The sequence below is a fragment of the Macaca nemestrina genome, chromosome 18 (genome assembly GCF_043159975.1).
Source record: "Macaca nemestrina isolate mMacNem1 chromosome 18, mMacNem.hap1, whole genome shotgun sequence".
NCBI lineage: Eukaryota > Metazoa > Chordata > Mammalia > Primates > Cercopithecidae > Macaca > Macaca nemestrina.
Window position 1 is genome coordinate 77,327,152 of NC_092142.1, and position 20,691 is coordinate 77,347,842.

Below are 20,691 nucleotides of genomic sequence, written 5' to 3' on the forward strand. Positions count from 1 at the left end.
GAACACGGCTATTAAATATTCAGAATATACAGACTGTTGCTGTTGAGAAGGTAATTATACAGTAAATTAGCTGATGTCCAGTATGTTGCCTTTTAAGCACGTCTTTGATGTTTGCAGTACTTCCATAAGATATAGGGCATGTTTATTAAGAGTCTTCAACTGTGTATAAAGCTAGAGCAGTCAAAAGTAATGGTGTCTGCTGAAGGATTCTTTATCATATGAATTTACCTTTAGTCATCTATTATTTATTTCAGCTATTTTATATGCCATTATAATAAATATTATGACAGAGAAAGCTTTTATGCTTCAACTTATTGTACTCCTCTTTACTTGCCTGCAATCCTTCAGGAAAATGTAACCACGCTTTACCTATAGTTAACGTAAATCATCACTTACATTAGAATGAAAAATTCACTGTGAAAAAAGGCTCTTTCTTCAATAGCAAGGCATAAATGCACAATCATGTTGACTGCCAACCTCCTGTGTCATTCACTGTCCTTCCTTAAACTGTTTTTAAGCTGCAAAGTGAATATATTGCGTAGAGGGAAATGGGACGGTTTTGGAATATTTTCACTCTCTTGTTAGTTTCTGGCAAGATAAGCATTTTTTATCCGGATTGCAAAATATTGCCAATTACTGTCTAAGCATTTTTAATAGTTTTGCTTTCCATGGCACGTAACTCTTATACCAAATTAAATAAGCTGTTATCTGGTGCAATTTCTCCTTGAATAGACTCACAATTACCTATAGATATTGACATGGTTATTTTATAAATTGGGTTCCAGCAACACAAGGCAAAAATTTTGGCCTGTATATAATGAAGGAAGAGTTGTCATCATTTTCTTCTTAGGGATGTTAGTGTATTTTGGCAGGGGGAGGTAGGAAGGGGATCTGGTGGAGGGCCCTGGAGTGAAGGTTGATGCTGGTTGGTTGATTTGAAGGTTAGGAATAGCAAACTCAGCCTCTGTTCTTCAAGACTTCCCCCATTCCCCTCCCCGCCCCAAAAAAGGCATGAGAGACAAGGAAATCCAGGGTTTTGCCAGCGATCATTTTCGGTGTGGTTCCATATTTTAAAATGTGGAATCCTCTCCAAGAGTGTTTGTTTATTAAAAGCAAAGTGATAAAATGTGTCAAGCCAGGGAAGAGACTCTCAAACTCCCCTTTCCTGCGAATCCTATCAGGAAGAACATTTTTGAGGGCACACTTTTCATCTTTAGACTTGGCAAAGATGGGTCAAACTCCACATCAGACTGGCACACGATCTTGATTCAGGTTTGACTAAGACATACAAGAATCACTAGTCAACTGTGTCCCCATACATTTTCCAGTGAAGATGTCACCCATCGCAACCATTACCATCGCTTAAATAATACTAGAGGAATTAGTGTTATGAAGTCCCGCATACGATATTGATGAATTATTAAACCAGTTGAGTTAGATCTCTCCTGTAGTTCAGTGAATAATGTCATGTCAATACTATGCTCAACGCCAGTGTCTCTTGCTGCTGTAAATGTGACAGCTCCTATTTAAGGTTTTAGAACATAAAATCAGGACCGAGAGTATGTAAAGCGGAAGGATGAGAGACATCAGCATAATGCAATTAAGGCCCATTGGATTAGAATTTGCAGGATGCCATTAGCAATAAGCTCTGAGTGTAGATTATTGCCGTGCTTACATTTTCTCGTTCGGCAGTAACACTTCTCTTGTAAATTCTAAGTGGGTAAAATAAATATGATATAAAACAGACACAAATAAGAATATATAGATGATGTTAATTTCTTCAGAGCTTCCCGGTGTTATGTGTTGAAGAATATGACGATGGGGGAACAGCTCAGTGTGGCAATCTTGTGACGACACAAGCATTGGAAACAGCCACGTCTGAGTTGGAAACGCATATCTGTGTCTTACTAGCTTTGCCACTTTAACATCACTCAGCCTCTGTTTTGTCATCTGTAAAATAGGGAAAATTATAGATGCTTCGAAAGATACTTGCTATTACTATAAAATGAAAACAAGCATGTCATAGGCGCTTATTATTTTTGTTGCTTTTATGATCAATAAATACATGCAAATGAGAGCTTTTTAAATGAGATTCTGGAAATAAGTTTTTCCATATTTGTAAGGGAGGGGTAGATACATAGCCATCCAATCAGCATCGATGGATACCTTGAAGTGAGATCACAAAAATAGCTAATTCCCTGTAAACAGCAACCCTTGCCTCTGCAGTTGCATATGACGAGTCCCCCAGCTAAAAGAGAATTTCCTCCGGGTATAATGGAGGCCAGGCTCAGCACAGCCATCTAGTGTACCTGGGTATCTTCCTTCTCCAGCCGCTGTGCAGATGTGTTCCTTTATTTGACCCACATAGTGATGATGCTTTCAACACAGCATAACAAAGAACTGCTGCTTTGTGTTGCTAGATGTGCCAAACGTGTGTGCCAGGGATTCTTTCATTGGAGGTAAGTGGAGAATGCAAGGCCCACATGCACGAGATGGGAGTATTTTGAAGCATGCTCCCTAAGACCCAATAGCTTGGGCCGCAGACCAACTACTTCGGTTCACTATGGCGAGAAATGGGATAGGAGCGCGAACTCATTGATACCCTCCCAGCTGATTCCTAGGCAATTTACAATTGACGATGACTGTCAAGTAATAATTTGTGGTCTTGAAAACTAGGTGTGATCATTGGAGTTGTTCCTATCCTGTGTTCTAAAGGCCTATTGCCTTGAGATGTTTTTTCTCCTCCCATTGTTGGTAAGCATAATGTAGGTATGAGACATTGCCTTTGAAGTGTTGGAATGATGGAGAGGAAAAAAGAAAATGGAGATTGAATCTGTGGAAAACACGTTTCCCTTTACAGGCAGTGTTAATGGATAAATGAATTTAGTCCTGTGAAGGTTGTCTCCCTTATTTGGGACTTGGTGTCCACTGACTGTGCTACCAATGAGTGCCCCTGTATCCAAGGGAAATGAGAGAAACCTACCAGGTTTCCTACCAGGTAACCTACCAGGTTACCGAGATCAGGACAGCATGAGGCAGTTACAGATCTGATGGTTTTCCCTGGTTTTTGTCGCAGCTGCCATGAGGGCTTCCAAGGGGTAAGGAGGGTTGGGGGATGTGAGGACAGGTACATTGTGTAGACATAATGGAATATGGAATAGTTATTGAAATATTGCGTTGGGGTGAATCATGGCTTTGCAGTTACTATCTTGATGCAGCTGTGCATGAGGCTTTTGAATCTCAGCTTCTCCATCTGTGAAATAGGTGGATGATAATGACTGCACCCTGCAAAGTTGCTATAGGGATATAGAACTGCTGTGGGGCAAGGACTGAAGTGGTCATTGTTTTGAGGTCACTTTTATCATCGGCCCATGATGACCCATTCAGCCCTATCCGTGAGGAGTGAAGCATTGCGCTCTTTATGGATAGTCACCACCACATCTTATGCGTTGTGATGATCACAATGATAAAACAGTACGCAATCACAATATAAGGATCTAGAGTTATGAACTCCTGATCAGATATCATGTTCTGCTCCAAGTGCTTTAGTTACATTGCCTCACTTCCCAACCTAAGGCAGGTGCTGTTCTTACTCCCACTTCACAGAGGAGCAAACTAAATACACAAGAAGCAGTTACTTGCCCAGCCCCAAACCACCCCCTGAAAAAAGAAAACAGGGGAGACCCACAGTTACTACTATGCATTATTACTGGAACACAATGGGCATCACATTTTAGCCATGGCCTTCAAAATAACGATAGTAGCATATATTGAGAGCCCATTGTGTGGCTCATACCTTATATTCACTCTATCTAATCTTCACTGTAACCATACAAGGCAATACTATTATGCTCATTCATAACTAAGGTAACTGAAGCCCAGAACCTTCCAGTAGCTTCCCTGAAGTCACGTTGCCAGTGCCTTGGCCATGCTGGGCTGTGGTTCCAGGGCAGCCTGGCTCTGGTGTCTTTGCTGCCAATGACAATATCTCCCCATTTCTCTGTTTAAATACCACACACTCCCCATATGGTTGCTTTGGTTTCAGGCAGTATCACATCAGAGTCACACATGGCTAATTTATAGTCATAAAATGATACTAGAGATCACTGTTGCATAACAACAGAAAACCCCTTTGATTCCACACTTACAGACTCTTGAGTCACTAAGACAGATTTTAGAAGTTAATAAAGAATAGATGAAGAAGACTTGCTATATGAAGAAGACTTGCTGTATTAAGGTGTCAGTGAACTGTGCTACTGATGAGCGTCCCTGTATCCGAGAGAAATGGGAGACATGTACCTGGGTTATCTGATTATGTCTTTCTGGCTGAGCCCTGGGTGTTGGGAGCAGGTGGGCTTCTGAGATACCTCGAAGTTGCCTGATGCTTCACATGTGGGATGGCACCTGTGCGGCTCTGTTTTAAAATGATGGGTTGTAGAGTCTGTATACATAATTTAAAATACATTAACATTTCTGTTTTGCCTGAGATAAACTTGTACTGGTGTGATCAGAAGGAAGAATGAGGATTTGGGGAAGGAAAATTTTGAGAGCCATTTTACAGCATTTCAAGATTCAGTGATCTCAGAATGAATGTCTTCTGGTTAAACAAACGTGGGAGGATGGATGATTAGAGGGATGGATGAATGGATAGGTAGGTGGGAAGATAGATGGATAGACATATAGGTTGGAAGGAAGGAGGGATATATGGAAAGCTATCAGTTTATTTTATGGTGGTGGGATTTTCTTTCTTTTCCTTTTTCACTCTGACAGTCTTGCTATGTTGCCCAGGCTGGAGTGCAGTGGCGTGATCATGTCTCACAGCAGCCTCGACCTCACAACTTCAAGTGATCCTCTTGCCCCAGCCTCCTGAGTAGCAGGTGCACACCGCTATGCGCAGCCAGTTATGTTTTAGATGCTTTTTTATATGGCCTATATTCATGTGTCTTTGTGACTTTTTGAAGTAGGAGTTGGCCTGAAACAAGCCCAGAGAGGTAGACAGGGACCAAGTCATGGACTGAGTTAGTTGTTGCTGTTCCTCACTGTGTATTTTTATTTCTCCTCTTTCTGGACACATAGCATGTACCTTCTAGAAGCTAGGCCCAGCCACGTGACTTTGTCAAGGAAATGGGAGCAGAAGCAGCATCCGTCACTATTAAGTGGAAGTCTTTGAGATGCCACGTGCAGCTCACCACATTGCCTTCCACATGCCATGGAGGCTGTCAATGTTACAGACAACAGAGGCTCCGTCTACCTGGGCCCTGGCTGGCCACGGTGAGCTGGGCCCACTGACCTACAATGAGTGTGAAGTGTGAGCAAGTCATAATTCTGGGTTGTTGTAAGTAATGGAGATTTGGGGGTTGTTCCTTACTGAAGCACATCCTGATTGATTTAGAGGATCTTGTGAGCCATGCTAAGGAATTCAGACCGTATCTTACTGGCCACTGTGATGTACTAAAGGGTTTATATTGCCGATGAAGACGGCAGGCTCTGACCGAACAAGGCCTGAACTTTTGATGTTCTAGATGGCAAGTGCTAATTCTAACACTTGTTAATGAAAGTCATGGTTTGCTTGGTGGTGATGAAACAGTTCTGTGTCTTGTATGTGGTGATGGTTATATGAATCCATACATGTGATAACATGTCTTAGAATTATGCACAAAGGTACAGCAAACAAATGCATCTCAACTTGTATTTGTTCGTTCTCACACTACTACGTAAACATACCTGAGACTGTGTAATTTATAAAGAAAACAGGTTTAATTGGCTCATTGTTCTGTGTTCATGTTTTACTTCTGGATAGGCCTCAGGAAACTTCCAATCATGACAGAAGGCGAAGAGGAAGCAGGCACATCTTAGCGGGAGTGGGAGAAGAAGTAGGGGAAGGTGATCCACTCTTTTAAACAAGCGGATCTTAGGCAAACTTGATGACAAGACAGCATGGGAAGGGGGTGGGAGGGATGACACTAAACTGTTTTTAACCAGTCCCATGATCCAGTCACCTCCCACCAGGCCCACCTCCAATATTGGGGATTACAATTTAACATGAGATTTGGGTAGGGACATGGAGCCAAACCACATCAGGTGACATCCCAATAATGACTGTGGTCTAGTAAATTACGTTGTGCTGATGATGATTTTCAGGTTTTGCCAATGCATTGTGTGTATGTAAGATGTATATATGGGGGAAGCTGGATGATGGGTGTAGGGGTGTTCTCTGTACCAGTTTGGTCATGTTTTGTGAATTTATAATTAGTTTCAAATAAAAGTTAACAACAAAAAGATCATGAGTTAAACCAAGAAAGTGAATTGTTGTCAGTTGCAGATTCACTGCCAGACCTGGCAAGAAATCTCACCTTGGCAGATCGAGTCTCTTGTCCTCGTCTAACAGCAGTTCACCCCTCAAAAATGGGTTCCGTTTGTAATCTGTCAGCCACTACCTTCTTATTTAGAGCATGTCCCACTACAAATATTTCGATAAAGCTACTTAGTTTGTTAGACAATCGGAAGTGCAAACCCCCAACACACCCATAAACACATACACACACCCTAATTTAAAAGCTGCATTTTCCATCCCCTGGACTTACTGTATTGCCTCCAGTTTCTCTCCATTTCTCAGGATTGGTAGCAGAAATGGGAAACCTGATACCTAAGGTAAGAGAATTACCGGAATAACAGTGCGTGTACTTGAGTCACTATCCCCAGGAGCCTAGTAACCCACAGCTTGTGGATTAGTCTGTTGAACTACTTGATGGCTTGTGACCCCCTTTTCCCTTAGAGGCATATGTTATCATTTTCTTCTTATTGGTAGTGGCAGCTCTGTGCTTTATTTTGAAGGGAAGCGGGAGAATAAAAAGGAAACTTAGCAGTTGTAAGTTACTTATAGGGAAGACTGTATGGGCTAGTTGGCTGTGCTATCATTTTTGTTGAAATACTGCTGTGGGGTCACCATCTGGGAATGTTCTTCCTGTTTTATGGGGGAAATACAGACATGCATTTTTATCATCTGTAGCCTGCATATCCCTTGGGGTTTTCCCTGGGGGCTTGGCTGAGCAGAACCATTTCTTTACCACCCCCTCCACAACATAATGAATGGCTGCCTTTCCTCTTGTGATACATTCACGTTTCTGTAAGATTCTGCACGTGGCAGTGAGTGTCATGCTCCAAGTAAAAGGAGGCGGGGACCAGAGGACTGAGGATGAGGATGAAAGGTTACTTTGTTTGCTGACTTCGAATGTCAGCTAGTTGTGTTTATGATACCCCTCATCTTGGTGGGGAGTATTGCCACATTTTACACTTCGAAAAAATGTTTAATCATCAGATAAATATGAGTTACTCAGACAGCTTGTGGGGTTCAGCTCCTTATTTGGGGCTCACACCTTCCACAGGGTGTGACTTCACTCAAGGGCTTTCACTCTTCTTGGTGGCGGTTTGCCTCTTTATAGAAGGAGGGACGTGTCCTCACCTTACAGCAGACCCTCCAGCTCTATTCCCTGAACTTACGAAACCAGCAACCCCTGTGTTGGCATTTTCCCCTTTTCCTAGATCAGGTTCATGTTTCTCCTGCTCTTTCCAAAATCTACACATTTGGGCGTCTGCCGCTGTTCCCCAACACCAGGAATTTAAATCTGTGTTGGCCAATTTGCTTCTGCCACTGATGTGCTGTTGGGGTTTGGGGACATAATTTAATCACTTTCTACCACCTTTACTTAAAACTGGGCTTTGTGCTGGGTGTGGTGGCTCACTCCTGTAATCCCAGCATTTTGGGAGGCCGGGGTGGGTGGATCAGGAGGTTAAGAGATTGAGACCATCCTGGTCAACATGGTGAAACTGCGTCTCTACTAAAAATATAAAAGTTAGCTGCATGTAGTGGCGTGCATCTGTAGTCCCAGCTACTCGGGAGGCTGAGGCAGGAGAATCACTTGAACCCAGGAGGGGGAGGTGGCAGTGAGCCAAGATCACGCCACTACACTCCAGCCTGGGCAACAGAGTGAGAGTCCATCTCAAAAAAAAAAAAACAACAACAAAACAAAAAAACAAGAAAAACAACAACAGGGCTTTGTTAGCAGGCATGACTTGGATTCTTCAGGATCCGTACCTCAGTAATCTGGTCTGATGTGGCCTTCAGGGGGGATCTTTGGACATCATTGTCATCTGTCTATCCACTGTGCTGGACTAAAGCGCACACAGACTGCCGTTTCTTGCCGAGTGGCATCAGGGCAAGACTTTGGCACAAGAGACGTCTTCTCTGCTAGTTAAATTAATTAGACAGCTTCTCTTCCAGACAGGATGTTAGGTGCTTCTGAACGTGTGATCTGCTCCTAGGTTTGTAAGGATAGTAATAGTCATCTTTTACAGATAAGGAAACTGAGACTCAGCACTGTGAAATGGTCCAGAGTGAGTGTGTTTTCCAGCCGTCGCTGCCTGCTGTTCACAGCTCAAAGCTTAGGACTTGGGTTAGAGCCCAGGACTTGGCGGCCAAGATAAACCTGCTGCAAATACACTGCACATCTCATCCCAACTCCTGTCCATCCCTGAACAGGACACTTTAGGGTAGAGGATGTTCTCAGCAGTGCCATTTGCATCCCCCTTCATAGCCTTATAGGTATCATGTTATCCTCCTTAATCTTAGTTAAACATCACAGTCTAGACTAGAAGTCCCAAGTCAACAGTTTGTTTTACAGGATTCTTCTTACTTGAATAGGCAGGTGGCTTTTTGTCCTTTCAAGGAGCTAGGTCTAAGAAGTGATAGTATTGAATCTCGCACTCCGAAGCGCACCCAGATTTAAAAGTTTGGAGTGGCCCCTACACACAAGGCCAGTGGGAGGGGCAACCCGGAGATCTGTCCTTGCAGAATGATGCCATGAAGAACATGGCCAACGGAACTCCATTGCTTCAAATCCTGACCTCTCCAGTTCTCCTGCTTTCTTGCCAGGAGGGAACTTGGGCTTCGGCATCAGACTGACTGGGGGTCAGTTCTTGTACTCAACTTCTTGTCTCTGTGATCTCTTGTAAGATGCTGCCTTGTCAAATGGAGAGAACATTGTCTTTGAGTTGTTAGGAGCCTGAAGTGAGATGGTATGTAAATGCCCAGCCCCCGGCAGGCCCTGAATACACAGTAGCCATGATTACCGTTAGTATTCGTATCACCAGCATGTACTCCACCTACTGATACAGTTTTCTGGGTTTACTAAGTCAGGGCTCTCTTTGAGATCTCAGTCCGTCAGAGTCTATTGGTATAAACGAGTCTTTCTGCTTTTGTACTTTATATAAAGGAGTCGTCTTTGCTTTTTTGATGCAGGCTTAGTGGAGATATTTCACAACCTGGATGGCAGCTTTTGAAATTAAGACATTGTCCACTGCATCTTTCCATGATCCAGGCCTTGTCGTGTGTTCCCCTCCTTACAGCTTTTTAGCATGCAGATTGAGAGGAGATAATGTTAGCCCAAAGCCCCTCTGCAACCTCTTTTGTGCGGCTGAAACACAGCACAACCCATGCTCCCCCACTCCGCCCCCACAGCCTGTAGGTTTAGCAGAATCCCAGCCTCACATCCTCCCCGAACTTGGCAGTAAAAGCCCTGTTCTTCCATTCATTCCTATGATTTATATTCTCTCTGGGCGTCTTATATTAAACAGGGGAATTCCGACATGTTCCATAACACATTTACTGTAACTTGATACCATGAACTAAACTTGCTGTTATTTATCATTTCTTTTTATTTTCTCTCATTCCAGCATAAAGCCAAGGTAGAAGCAATGGCCCTGGACCTCGCTCTGCTCCGTAGCGTGCAACATTTTGCTGAAGCATTCAAGGCCAAGAATGTGTGAGTGCTCCAGTGGAGGGTTATAGATCATAATTTCTTGCTATTGTAATGTCTTTATCAGATGAACACAATTGGGAGAACGCAAAGCTGTTGCGTTGTCTTGGCGTCCAAACCGGAGGCTCATTTATATTGGCCCTGTTAAGGTGAACCATATTTTCTTGACTCACAGTCACCCTCATTATGAGATGTGTCATCAATCTAATAACGGCTTCCCAGATACAAAAGGAGAAGACGCTATTAAAGCACTAGTAAAAGTGGCTAATAAAAGCTTGGCAATTGTAAGATGCATCCTGATGATAAGATTTTTGCAGTGCATTTCAGAATCGAGTAAGAGTATATTTTAATTCTATTCAGGACCAAGTAAATTCAGTTATCTAGTATGGCTGGGATGTTTACAATCCAAGCACCCAAAAGACCTCCAGTTTCTAAAACCTTCGGTGATTTGATGTGGTACATGGACGTGATTCCAAAAAACGTGGACTCACATTCATTTTTTTTTTTTTTTCATTATTTTCAGTCTTTCAAAATTCCAATTGGAGAAAGCCTTAGTTAGGGCCTAGCATATTTTGATGCTATCATATGCTAGCATCCCTTTCTAACAGAGAAGGTTGTAGGAGAGAGGGATAGAAGCGGAAGCGGGTGGGGAGACAGAGAGACAGACAGGAGGCCTCAAACCCTGAAACCCTGAGCTAAGGAAAGCGATCATGGCAAGCTACAATAATTACAATACTTTGTTTCCAAGTGTTTATTTTTACTCATATTTAGGGCAGGCAATCCTGGTTTCTCATTTAACATAGAGGTTTGAATTTCATTAATAAAGAACTTCATTTGTTTTTTTTCAGTGACTTGATTCAAACATGAGGATTAAGTGAATAATAGCACAGGTGGTGCCAAGGATAAGATAATTACACAAGAGGCACCAGAGCCACTGAACGTGGAGAGCTCTCGTAAATGACAAGCTGCCTTTGGCTTTGCTAGGCTCTGTTGGGAACGTTAGTTCTGCAGTGTTCCAAGCAGATGAAGGATGTGAGGGAAGGGATCTTAAACCAGATATTCAAATGGCCCTGTGGGGAGCTGACCCCACGCTTTTGTCTAGTATCCAATCCTCTTTGCATCGCTCTGTCACCCAGGTTGGACACGATCTCGCCTCACTGCAACATCTCGCTCTGGGCTCAAGCGATTTTCCTGTCCCAGCCTCCTGAGTGGCTGGGACTACAGGTGCCTGCCACCATGGCCTGCTAATTTTTGTATTTTTAGTAGAGATAGGGTTTCACTATATTGGTCAGACTGGTCTTGAACTCTGGACCTCAGGTGATCCACCCGCCTCGACCTCCCAAAGTGCTGGGATTACAGACATGAGCCACCACGCCCAGCCACTCTACTTTGTTAGACTTAAAAAGTTTGCTCTCAGCTGGGTCCAGTGTCTCGTGCCTGTTATCCCAGCACTTTAGCAGACCAAGGCGGGAGGATCACGAGGTCAAGAGATCAAGACCATCCTGGCCAACATGGTGAAACCCCTTCTGTACTAAAGATAAAACAAGTTAGCTGGGTGTAGTGGTGCACACCTTTAGTCCTAGCTACTTGGGAGGCTAAGGCAGGAGAATCGCTTGAACCTGGGAGTCAGAGGTTGCAGTGAGCCGACATGGCGCCACTGCACTCCATCCTGGTGACAGAGTGAGACTCTCTCAAAAAAAAAAAAAAAAAAAAAAAGTTTGTATTCAACCTGTTGTGGTGGCTTACGCCTGTAATCTTAGCATTTTGAGAGGCCGAGGTGGGTGGATCACCTGAGGTCAGGAGTTCGAGACCAGCCTAGGCAACATGATGAAACCCCATCTCTACTAAAAATACAAAATTAGCGGGCGTGGAGGCACATGCTTATAATGCCAGGTACTTGGGAGGCTGAGGCAGGAGAATTGCTTGAACCCAGGAGGTGGAGGTTGCAGTGAGCCGAGGTTGAACCGTGCTGTCTAGCCTGGGTGACAAGAGCAAAATTCTGTTTCAAAAAAAAAAGTTGACTCTCTAAGGCTGTTGCTGGAGTTAGCAACTGTCCCAAGTCTGAGGTCTACATTAGAGTCAGAGTCTTAGTGAGAGTTGCAACATCCCCTAAGTGCAGACCCCAAGGTGTCTTGTAGTAACAGTGAAATGACATCCCCCAGCCAGCCAGATCTGAGAGAGACTTCCTGTTTGTGTCCTTTGCAGTGCTTGGCTGTTAGCAGCTGCCACCCCTTGCCAGAACTATCAAGAGGCACCTCAACAGGCTGTAATACTAGCGTTCAAGACATTAGTTCTCTGATTGCTTCATCATTCTTTTATCCACCTGCTCCTTCACTTCACACACATTTGAGGAGCACCTCTAAAGCCCCAGGCATTCTTCTGGGCTCTGGGAAGAGAGTGGTGGTCCTGGAAGCCACAGTAACCCCACACAAGCTATCACCTCAGTTGTCATCTATGATGGACGGCTGACTCCTCAAACTCATCTGTCTGTGGTGGTTTGGGAGGGAATGATGATGACAAGAACAGCAGAGGTAGCAGCTCATTTACTGAGGGCTTATGATGAGCCATACGTGGAAAATAATTTGCATGTATGTTGTGATTCAGTTCTCAAAGCAATCCTTGGGAGTAGATGCTATTAATATCTCTACTATACAGATAAGGAAAGTGAGGCTAGAGAGGATATATAATTTATCCAAGGCATGTGGGATGTAGTTAGAGGGGATGATTTAGCCTCTCCAGGGCTCCAACTTGACCACCATATTGTACTGTCTTTCATTTTATTTTTTATTTATATTTTGAGACAGGGTCTTGCTCTGTTGCCCAGGCTGAAGTGCACTGGTGCAATCTCTGTTCACTGCAACCTCTGGCCCCCGGGTTCAAGCGATTCTCATGCCTCATCCTCCAGAGTAGCTGGGATTACAGGTGCATGCCACCACAAACAGCTAATTTTTGTATTTTCTGTAGAGATGAGGTTTCACCTTGTTGGCCTGGCTAGTCAACTCCTGATGTCAAGTGGTCCATCTGCCTCGGCCTCCCAAACTGCTGGAATTACAGGCATGAGCCACTGTGCCCGGCCCTGTCTTTCATTTTAAATGTGATAGAAATAGACCCAGAGAGTGTGAGGGTCTTTTGCAGGGTCACTTTGCACGTTAGGTGACAGGCATGGTATTTCACTCCAGTCTGCCTCTTGTTCTTTCCTTGATAGCATGCGAGATCTCACATTCACTGCCACTGAATGACTTGCTCCAGTTCCTCTGTCAGAACGTGTTGGAAGCGAGCAGCTTTGCTGAAGTGAGCCAACTGTTACATAATAGGATCGTCTTCCACGTCTCAACTGGACCATTAGGTTTTAACCATTAAGTAGTTGGGAAATCATCAAGTTGAAGTGCCTTTTGTAATCAGCCACCTCAAAATCTTGGAGGAAACTCTCACCCATTTTTGCCCTAATCCCAGATTTTAGCACAGGACTTTCAGTTTTTAGAAAATACTTCTAGGTTGAGAAACAAGGGTGATTTTCCATTTAGAGACCTCTGTAGCACAAACCTCTTTGTATCTGTCCCACGAGAGTACAGGATTTTACATGGCTTGGAGAAATATAGTGGTGGTGAAAATATGCATAAAGAAAGCGAGAGATTTTACTTTTGAAATGCTGCCAAAGTGAAATCTCTCATGGACAGGCAGATGACAGTTTAGTACTTGCAGGTCTTTCGATTCTGAGAACTGTCAGAAGTGAATTTAAGTGCTGGTGACTAGGCTGCCAAAGAAACACATGTAACTCTATTCTTATCACCCCCCATCTTCAGACATTAAAATTTCCTTGTGTGTAAAACATAATGACAAATGAAAGAAAGGCTGCCAGTTCAGAACCAATCTCTTTTCGCGCCGTTGCATTGTGGAGAGGAAAAAAAAAACCCTTAAATTTAAATTCCATGTGGGTGCTCTTATTTAATATACCGTTTCAAAGCCTGTATGCGATCACACCAGAGTATTATCAGGCTCTGAGTTCCTGTGTGTACTCCCTCGGTCCATGCTCCAGCTCAAGTGTTTCTCCACACTGGGATAGGCAGCATATTGTGTAGTCTTAGAGCAGAAAAGGTAGAAACAGATGCTTCGTACAAACACGGGTGAGAAGAGTGGCTCATTGTACTGTGGAACCATCCTCCATCTGCCTTTTGCAGGAGATGGGGATCAGCCTGTTCCTAGATATCTTCTTTTTATTCTGGGTGCTGGGAGGAGAGGGTGCAAAGGAGGCTATTGTAGAGGGAGCCCTCCTAACCATAACCATGATTGTGTAAACAATAGCTGATAGCCAACTTGTTAGTTTTGTGCAAGGCAATGTACTTAGCTCTTATATACATGTATTCTGTCTTTAATTTGTTGTAAGAATTCTGGATGCTTAACCATGATTATCCCTACTTTACAAATTACTAGGTTGCAGTGCAGAGAGCCCAAGACACTTTGTCAACTTGAGCAAGTAGAAGATCCAGAATTTGAACCCAAATCTGTCTGAATGCAAAATGACTTTTTGTTACTTCTCACACTTCAGTCATAGAATTTTCAGTGTGGGTTTCTGTATTGGTTATGTATTACCGTGTAAGAAATTACTCCGGCTGGGCACGGTGGCTCACCTGTGTAATCCCAGCGCTTGGGGAGGCTGTGGCGGGTGGATCGCTTGAGGCCAGGAGTTCGAGACCGACCTGGCCAACATGGGTGAAACCCCACCTGTACTAAAAACACAAAAATTAGCCGGGCATGGTGATGCATACCTGAAGTCCCAGCTACTGAGGCACGGGGATTGGATGAACTCTGGGGTGGGCAGAGGTTGCAGTGAACCGAGATCGTGCCACTGTCCTCCAGCCTGGGGGACAGAGTGAGACTCTGTCTCAAATGGCTCCAAAATTTAGTGGCTAAAAAACAATGTAAAACAAATATTTCTATTGTCCCTCCTCTTTTCCTGCCTCCGTCTTTCTCTTAGTTTAGTTTGTTTGAATCAGGATTCAAATAAGGTCGATGCATTTTTAATCTTCAGGTTTTCTCTTCTTTTTGTTTTCCTTAAAAGTATTTCTTTTAATGCAACATATTTAAGGGACCAGGGTGTTCTCTAGAGCAGGGGTCCCCGACCTCTAGGCCACAAACCAATAGCGGAACCGTGGCCTGTTAGGAACTGGGTGGCATGGCAGGGAGTAAGTGGTGGGCGAGCAAATGAAGCTGCATCTGTGCTTAGAGCCACTCTCTGTGACTCTCATTACTGCCTCAGCTCCGCCTCCTGTCAGGTCAGCAACAGCATTAGTCTCATAGGAGCACGAAGCCTATTGTGAGCTGCACATGCGAGGGATCTGGGTTGCGTGCTCCTTATGAGAATCTAATGCCTGATGATCTGTCACTGTCTCCCATCACCTTCAAGATGGGATCATCTAGTTCCAGGAAAACAAGCTCAGGGCTCCCACTGATTGTACATGATGGTGAGTTAGATAACTATTTCAGTATATATTACAACATAATAATAGTAGAAATAAAGTACACAATAAATGTCATGTGCTTGAATTGTCTCAAAACCACCCCACTCCTGTGAGTCTGCGGAAAAATTGTCTTCGAGAAAACCAGGCCCTGGTGCCAAAACATTTGGAAACCTCTGTTCTAGAGATTTCTGCAGTTTGTACTTTGATGATTGCATCTCTGTGGTATCTTGTAACATACTCTTCTGTCTCCTGAGTTTCCTGTGAAAGGGTAGATAACTCAAGAGACTCAATCAACTTGGTGTTTAATGTTTTCGTAAGAATACTTCAGAGGCAGTGGTGTAATCGTCCAAGAGGACACACAGGCCCGATCGCCAAAGCCAGTTTTCTTCAGGCCCGGCACGTCCTGACCTCCTCACTCCTCTGTCCACTCTCTGTTTACCCACTCCTGTTTTCATTCATTGATTCTGTTACTCTCTACTCAGTTTTCTGGGTGGTCAGGCCAGGAAGCCTCAGCCTCCTTCCAGATAGTTCTCCTTAGAGTTAGCGGCGGTCATTGGCCAGTGTGTCTCGGGTCGAATTATTTTGGGCATTACTGGAAAGTTCCAAACCAAAGCCTGTGGTAAGTTCCACCCAAACTGGCTTGGGAGGGATATTTTTGTTTAAACTGCATCCCTGGAGAGGAGCCAGACTTCCCACTGCCTGGCAGCAGTGGTGTCCATAGGAGTATGAAGAGCTGGGTCCCTTTCTAATCACTCAGACCAAATATTGGGGTTTTGTGTAATGGACTGATAAACAACAGTATGTTTTTATGGTGGCTTTGCACATTTTCCTTCCTAGTGGTAGCTGCTTAGTTGACTGAAAAGTTCATATTTTCACCAGGGCCTAGAAGAGTTAACAGCTCCTAGAGAGAAGTAATCTGTAATACTTTTTCTTCTTCAAAAAATGGTTTATGGCTGGGCAGAGTGGTTCATGCCTATAATCCCAACACTATGGGAGGCCAAGGTGGGAGGATTGCTTGAGCTCAGAAATGTGAGACCAGCCTGGGCAACATCGTGAGACCCTGTATGTGTATTACAAAATTTTTCAAAAAATGGTTTATAGTTCCATATGTGCCTGATAAAATAGACAACTGAATTGCAGTCCTGGAACTTAAAAAGTTGGTGACATCCCCTGAGATATTTATTACTTAGTTTTCAGTTACCGCTCAGCTTGTATAATACTGACCAATGGTTTTGATTCTTCCTGGAATTGATAAGAAATTCATATTAAAATACCCAAGTCCAAACGTTTTTAGAACTGCATTTTTGATCATGGATTTTTATGTCTCTTCTGAACTTTCTGTCTCCAGTATAATTTAAAGAAATTATACTTAAGCTGTGTCTCACTTGGAAGATAATATAGAACAGTGGTGTTTTTTTAATTTAAAAAAAGGTTAAAATAACGGTTTTCTATCCTTGCTTTACTTCTTAAACATTTGAGAGGAAAAAAAAATCTTTAACAAGGTTATTTATTTTCATTTCCTGCTAAATTACTTTCAGAAGTTGAATCTACTAATCCCAGATATGATATTCTTGGATTCATATTCCAAATTTTGCTGTGTGAAATCCATCTATGGAAGTGGGTGGGCTATAAATTATAAATAAATTCCAAATTTTGTGGGATAAATTACCCTGAAGACCAACGTGTAAATTACATATTAATCTTTCTTTTTCTCCCTAGCTCAGTTTTAAGAATAATGTTTTAGCCAACATATCTGCATTACTCTTGGCTCAACATGAGAAATCCATTTTTGGTTTGCCTAAAAGAAGATCACGTTGCTTTGCTTCTCTACACAGTATGAAAACCCAAAGAAAAGAAAAACAAAGGCAGCTTTTTGCTGTAATGAATGCTCTAAATCTAGCTCTTAATTATGATTTTTTAAGGAAAATTTTGAAAAGCCTACAAGTTAAATTTTTTGTGTCCCATACGTTTTCCATCCTAAGGCATTAAGAAATCATGCTGTGAAATACTTAGTGTATCTAGAAACATCAGGGAAGAAGCATGCTTCCCTCCTAAGTAAATTTTTGCCTTCTGAAACTTTTTCAGCATTCAATCTTTTTATATAATACTTTGAAAAATATTTCTGAAATAGATGATACACTCTCTTTCCCAAAACATCAAAGTAGGACCATAAAGGGCAGAGGTAGGTAAACTTTTTGTAAGAGGCCAGAGAGTAAACATTTTAGAATTTTCAAGCTATTAAGATCTCTATTGCAACTGCTTGCTTCTGCCATGGTAGCCTGAAAGCAGCCATAGATAGCATGCAAATGGATGATCATGGCAGTGTTCCAATAAAACTTTACAAAACAGACAATGGGCCAGATTGGCCGGGGGCCATCGTATAGGTCCTGGGCAAGGACCTATATGTCCTGGAGTACTGTAAAGAACATGGGTGTTGGGGGTCAACTGAAACTTTCAGCTCTACCACTTAATGGCTGTGTCGCTTTGGGCAAACTACTGAAAATCTCAGCCTCACTTTCCAAGTCTGTGTAATGTGGATTTGCACAGTGCTTTGCAGGTTGTTGATTATTGAAAATAGCCAGAATGCATGAAATTACCAGACACATCTCACTTTATGGAGCCTGGGACTATTGGTAATATGCATTTGTTTCTCATGTTGATCCTAAAATGATCTAAGAAAGGTTTCCGAGAATATATAGAGCTTAAGATAGAAATAAGAAAGCTAATTAAACAGGAAAAGGGGATAGATGTGCTCAGAGAGGAAGTGTGGGTCTCATAAGGGCTTTCACAATAGTTTAAAATGAGACGACAGATGTGGTGGCTCATGCCTGTTATCCCAGCACTTTGGGAGACCAAGGCAGGCAGGTTGCTTGAGCTCAGGAGTTTGAGACCAGCCTCGGTAACTTGGCAAAACCTTCTGTCTACAAAAATTACAGAAATTAGTTGGGTGTGGTGGTGCATGCCTGTAGTCCCAGGTGCTTGGGAGGCTGAGCAGGAAGGATCACTTGAGCCAGCGTGGTGGAGGGTACCGTGATCATGCTACTGCACTTCAGCCTGGGCAACAGAGCCAGAACCTATCTTGAAAAGGAAAAAGAAAGAGAAGGGAAGAAAGAGGGAAGAGAAGTAAGAAAGAAAAATTGGGTCCAGGAATGATCTCTGCAATGCCTGGCAACCAAGAGAAGAAGGGAAATGAACTTCACATTGCCTGCAAGCTCTAGGGCGACAAGAGCCAAGAGAATTTATTGTTACTGAAGTGATGTTCCACTGAGGATCATAAAGTACTTCATTACTCTACTGAGTATTTCTTTTTTCTGCTCTTTTGTTATTCTTGATTTACACTGATGGAAAACCATGGACCCGAGGATGCTTCACAGTTTCTTTTGGAGTAAGTGCTTAGATTCCATTTTGTTTGACATGACTATGTCTGTTCCTCTTGATTTTAGGCATCTTTTTCAGATGAGTTGCTGTAAAAGCAGCCTGCTATGGATAAGTGAGGTACACCAGCACACACTGCAAATACTAGGAATCCTTAAGCACGGTGGCACACCAGACCACTTCATCTGCTTCCTTTCTCCCCTCCTTAAAAACTTTTTTTTCCCTCGCCTCATCATTTATTCAGCACTCACAACAGTGCCAGGAACTTGGCTAGACATTGGAAATAAAGCTTATGCCTTCTCATATCTCCTGTACCTTATTTCTTTCTTGCAGCAGTTGTGATGCTTAGCAGTTTTTTGATAACTTTTTATGATGCCAACTTTCAAAACCCCACCCCTGATGGAGAGAATAATTATTACATTAATTAGGGGTCACTTAGCATGACATTTGTTGGGAAAAAAAAATCTCAGTGAGCCCTTTTGCCATATTAAAAGTTATCACTGCCAAGACATAAATGAAAATGTGTTGAATTAACCACACCAATGTTCACAGAATAAACATTTTTGATTTCCCAACAGAATCTTAGGTTTAACTATCACTATCATGTTTCATGAAATCAAACTGATATAGGGAAATTGAAGACGAAAAACCTTCCCTTCGAGAAAGAGGAAAAACCACGCTTTGGAGGGTAGATAAAAATTACCCCGTGGTTGTCTTTTCCTACTCCTCACAGTCCCACCAGTGCATTTGCAAGCTGGTGTCCTGCCTTTAGCTATAGAAAAGAATGTTAATTATTGCTGGTGTTAAATAATGATTATGTAAAGCACTGGACTAGACATTCATCGGCAAAGTTTTTCTGCAAAGAATCAGATAGTAAATATTTTTGCTCTTATCAGCCAGACGGTCTTTGTGGCAACTATCATTGTTGAATACATTGTTGAGTGTTACACGAGACTATTGTAATATAAAAGTAACCTGAGACAACACAGAAGTAACTGGGTGTGGCTGTGTCTGAATAAAACTTTATTTACAAAGAACAGGAAGTGGCTTGGATTTGGTATCTGGCCTGGCCGCTGTGGTTTACTACTCGTTGGACAGTAGCCCACAGACCCTTGAAGTGAAACTCATTTTAATAGCACCCTTTTTCATCATGAGAAATATATTCCGTTTTTCTTAGAAAATGGGTTATGTTAGGTTTGGTCAAGGTAATTAAGTGTTGAGAGTCGATGTTGTGTGCCTAATTTGAATTATTTGAAGAAACTCCCCCATGATATTTAAGGGCTGAGAGAAGAGGAAAGAGTTTGAGTGGAACAATGTGCTTTGCTGAGCTTTGGAAATACTACCATACGGGGAAGCAGGTCAATAAAGTAACTAAGTACTGTTTAAATAATGAAGATACTGAAGCCCTAATTGGAGTATGGAACCATGTAATGATGATAATCATTGCTAATATTTATCAGCTATTTATCATGTGTCATGTACTGCTAAGCACTTATATACCATTCCATTTTATCGTTATAAGGACTCAAAGGGTGGGTTAAAAAATGGCAGAAGAATGGTAGTGTTTAATGGTTCAGTCTGGTACAATGATTAACCACATTTTACAGATTAAGAAATTAAGAACTTCAACCAAGTTCATGCTAGCTGGTACATAGTAAGGCTAGAACTTAGTCCAAAATCTCTTCTTCTGTTGAACTCAGCTTAGATAGTAGCTTGGAGAATCGTGTGTCTCATTTGGGAAATGTACCATGTAGAACACATTGTTTCTAAAGGAGATTTGTCCCATGAGTAAAATAGATGATGGACAGCTGCTGCCTAGTGGGACAATTACAAAGGTCAGTTCAAGGTTGGAGGAGATGCTTCTTTCAGTGAATTTTCCTTTTTCTTTTCTTTTTTTTCTTTCTTTTTTTTTGTTTTTTATTTTTTTTTTGAGATGGAGTCTCGCTGTGTCACCCAGGCTGGAGTGCAGTCATGCAATCTTGGCTCACTGCAACCTCTACCTCCCGAGTTGAAGCAATTCTCCTGCCTCAGCCTCCCAAGTA

General features: G+C 42.6%; 1 protein-coding gene across 20 annotated transcripts in view; it reads left to right on the plus strand.

Annotated features, from left to right (window-relative positions):
- Window positions 1-20,691, plus strand: part of LOC105491228 (WW domain containing oxidoreductase) — a 1,122,875-nt gene that overhangs the window by 286,934 nt on the left and 815,250 nt on the right. For all 20 annotated transcript variants that reach the window (XR_011616111.1, XR_011616112.1, XR_011616119.1 and 17 more), the window contains exon 6: window positions 9,733-9,821. Coding sequence is in view for 10 of the 20 variants with exons in the window: in XM_011757426.3 (XP_011755728.2) it covers window positions 9,733-9,821 (89 nt within the window). In the remaining 10 variants the exon portion in view is untranslated. The remainder of the gene's footprint in view (window positions 1-9,732; window positions 9,822-20,691) is intronic.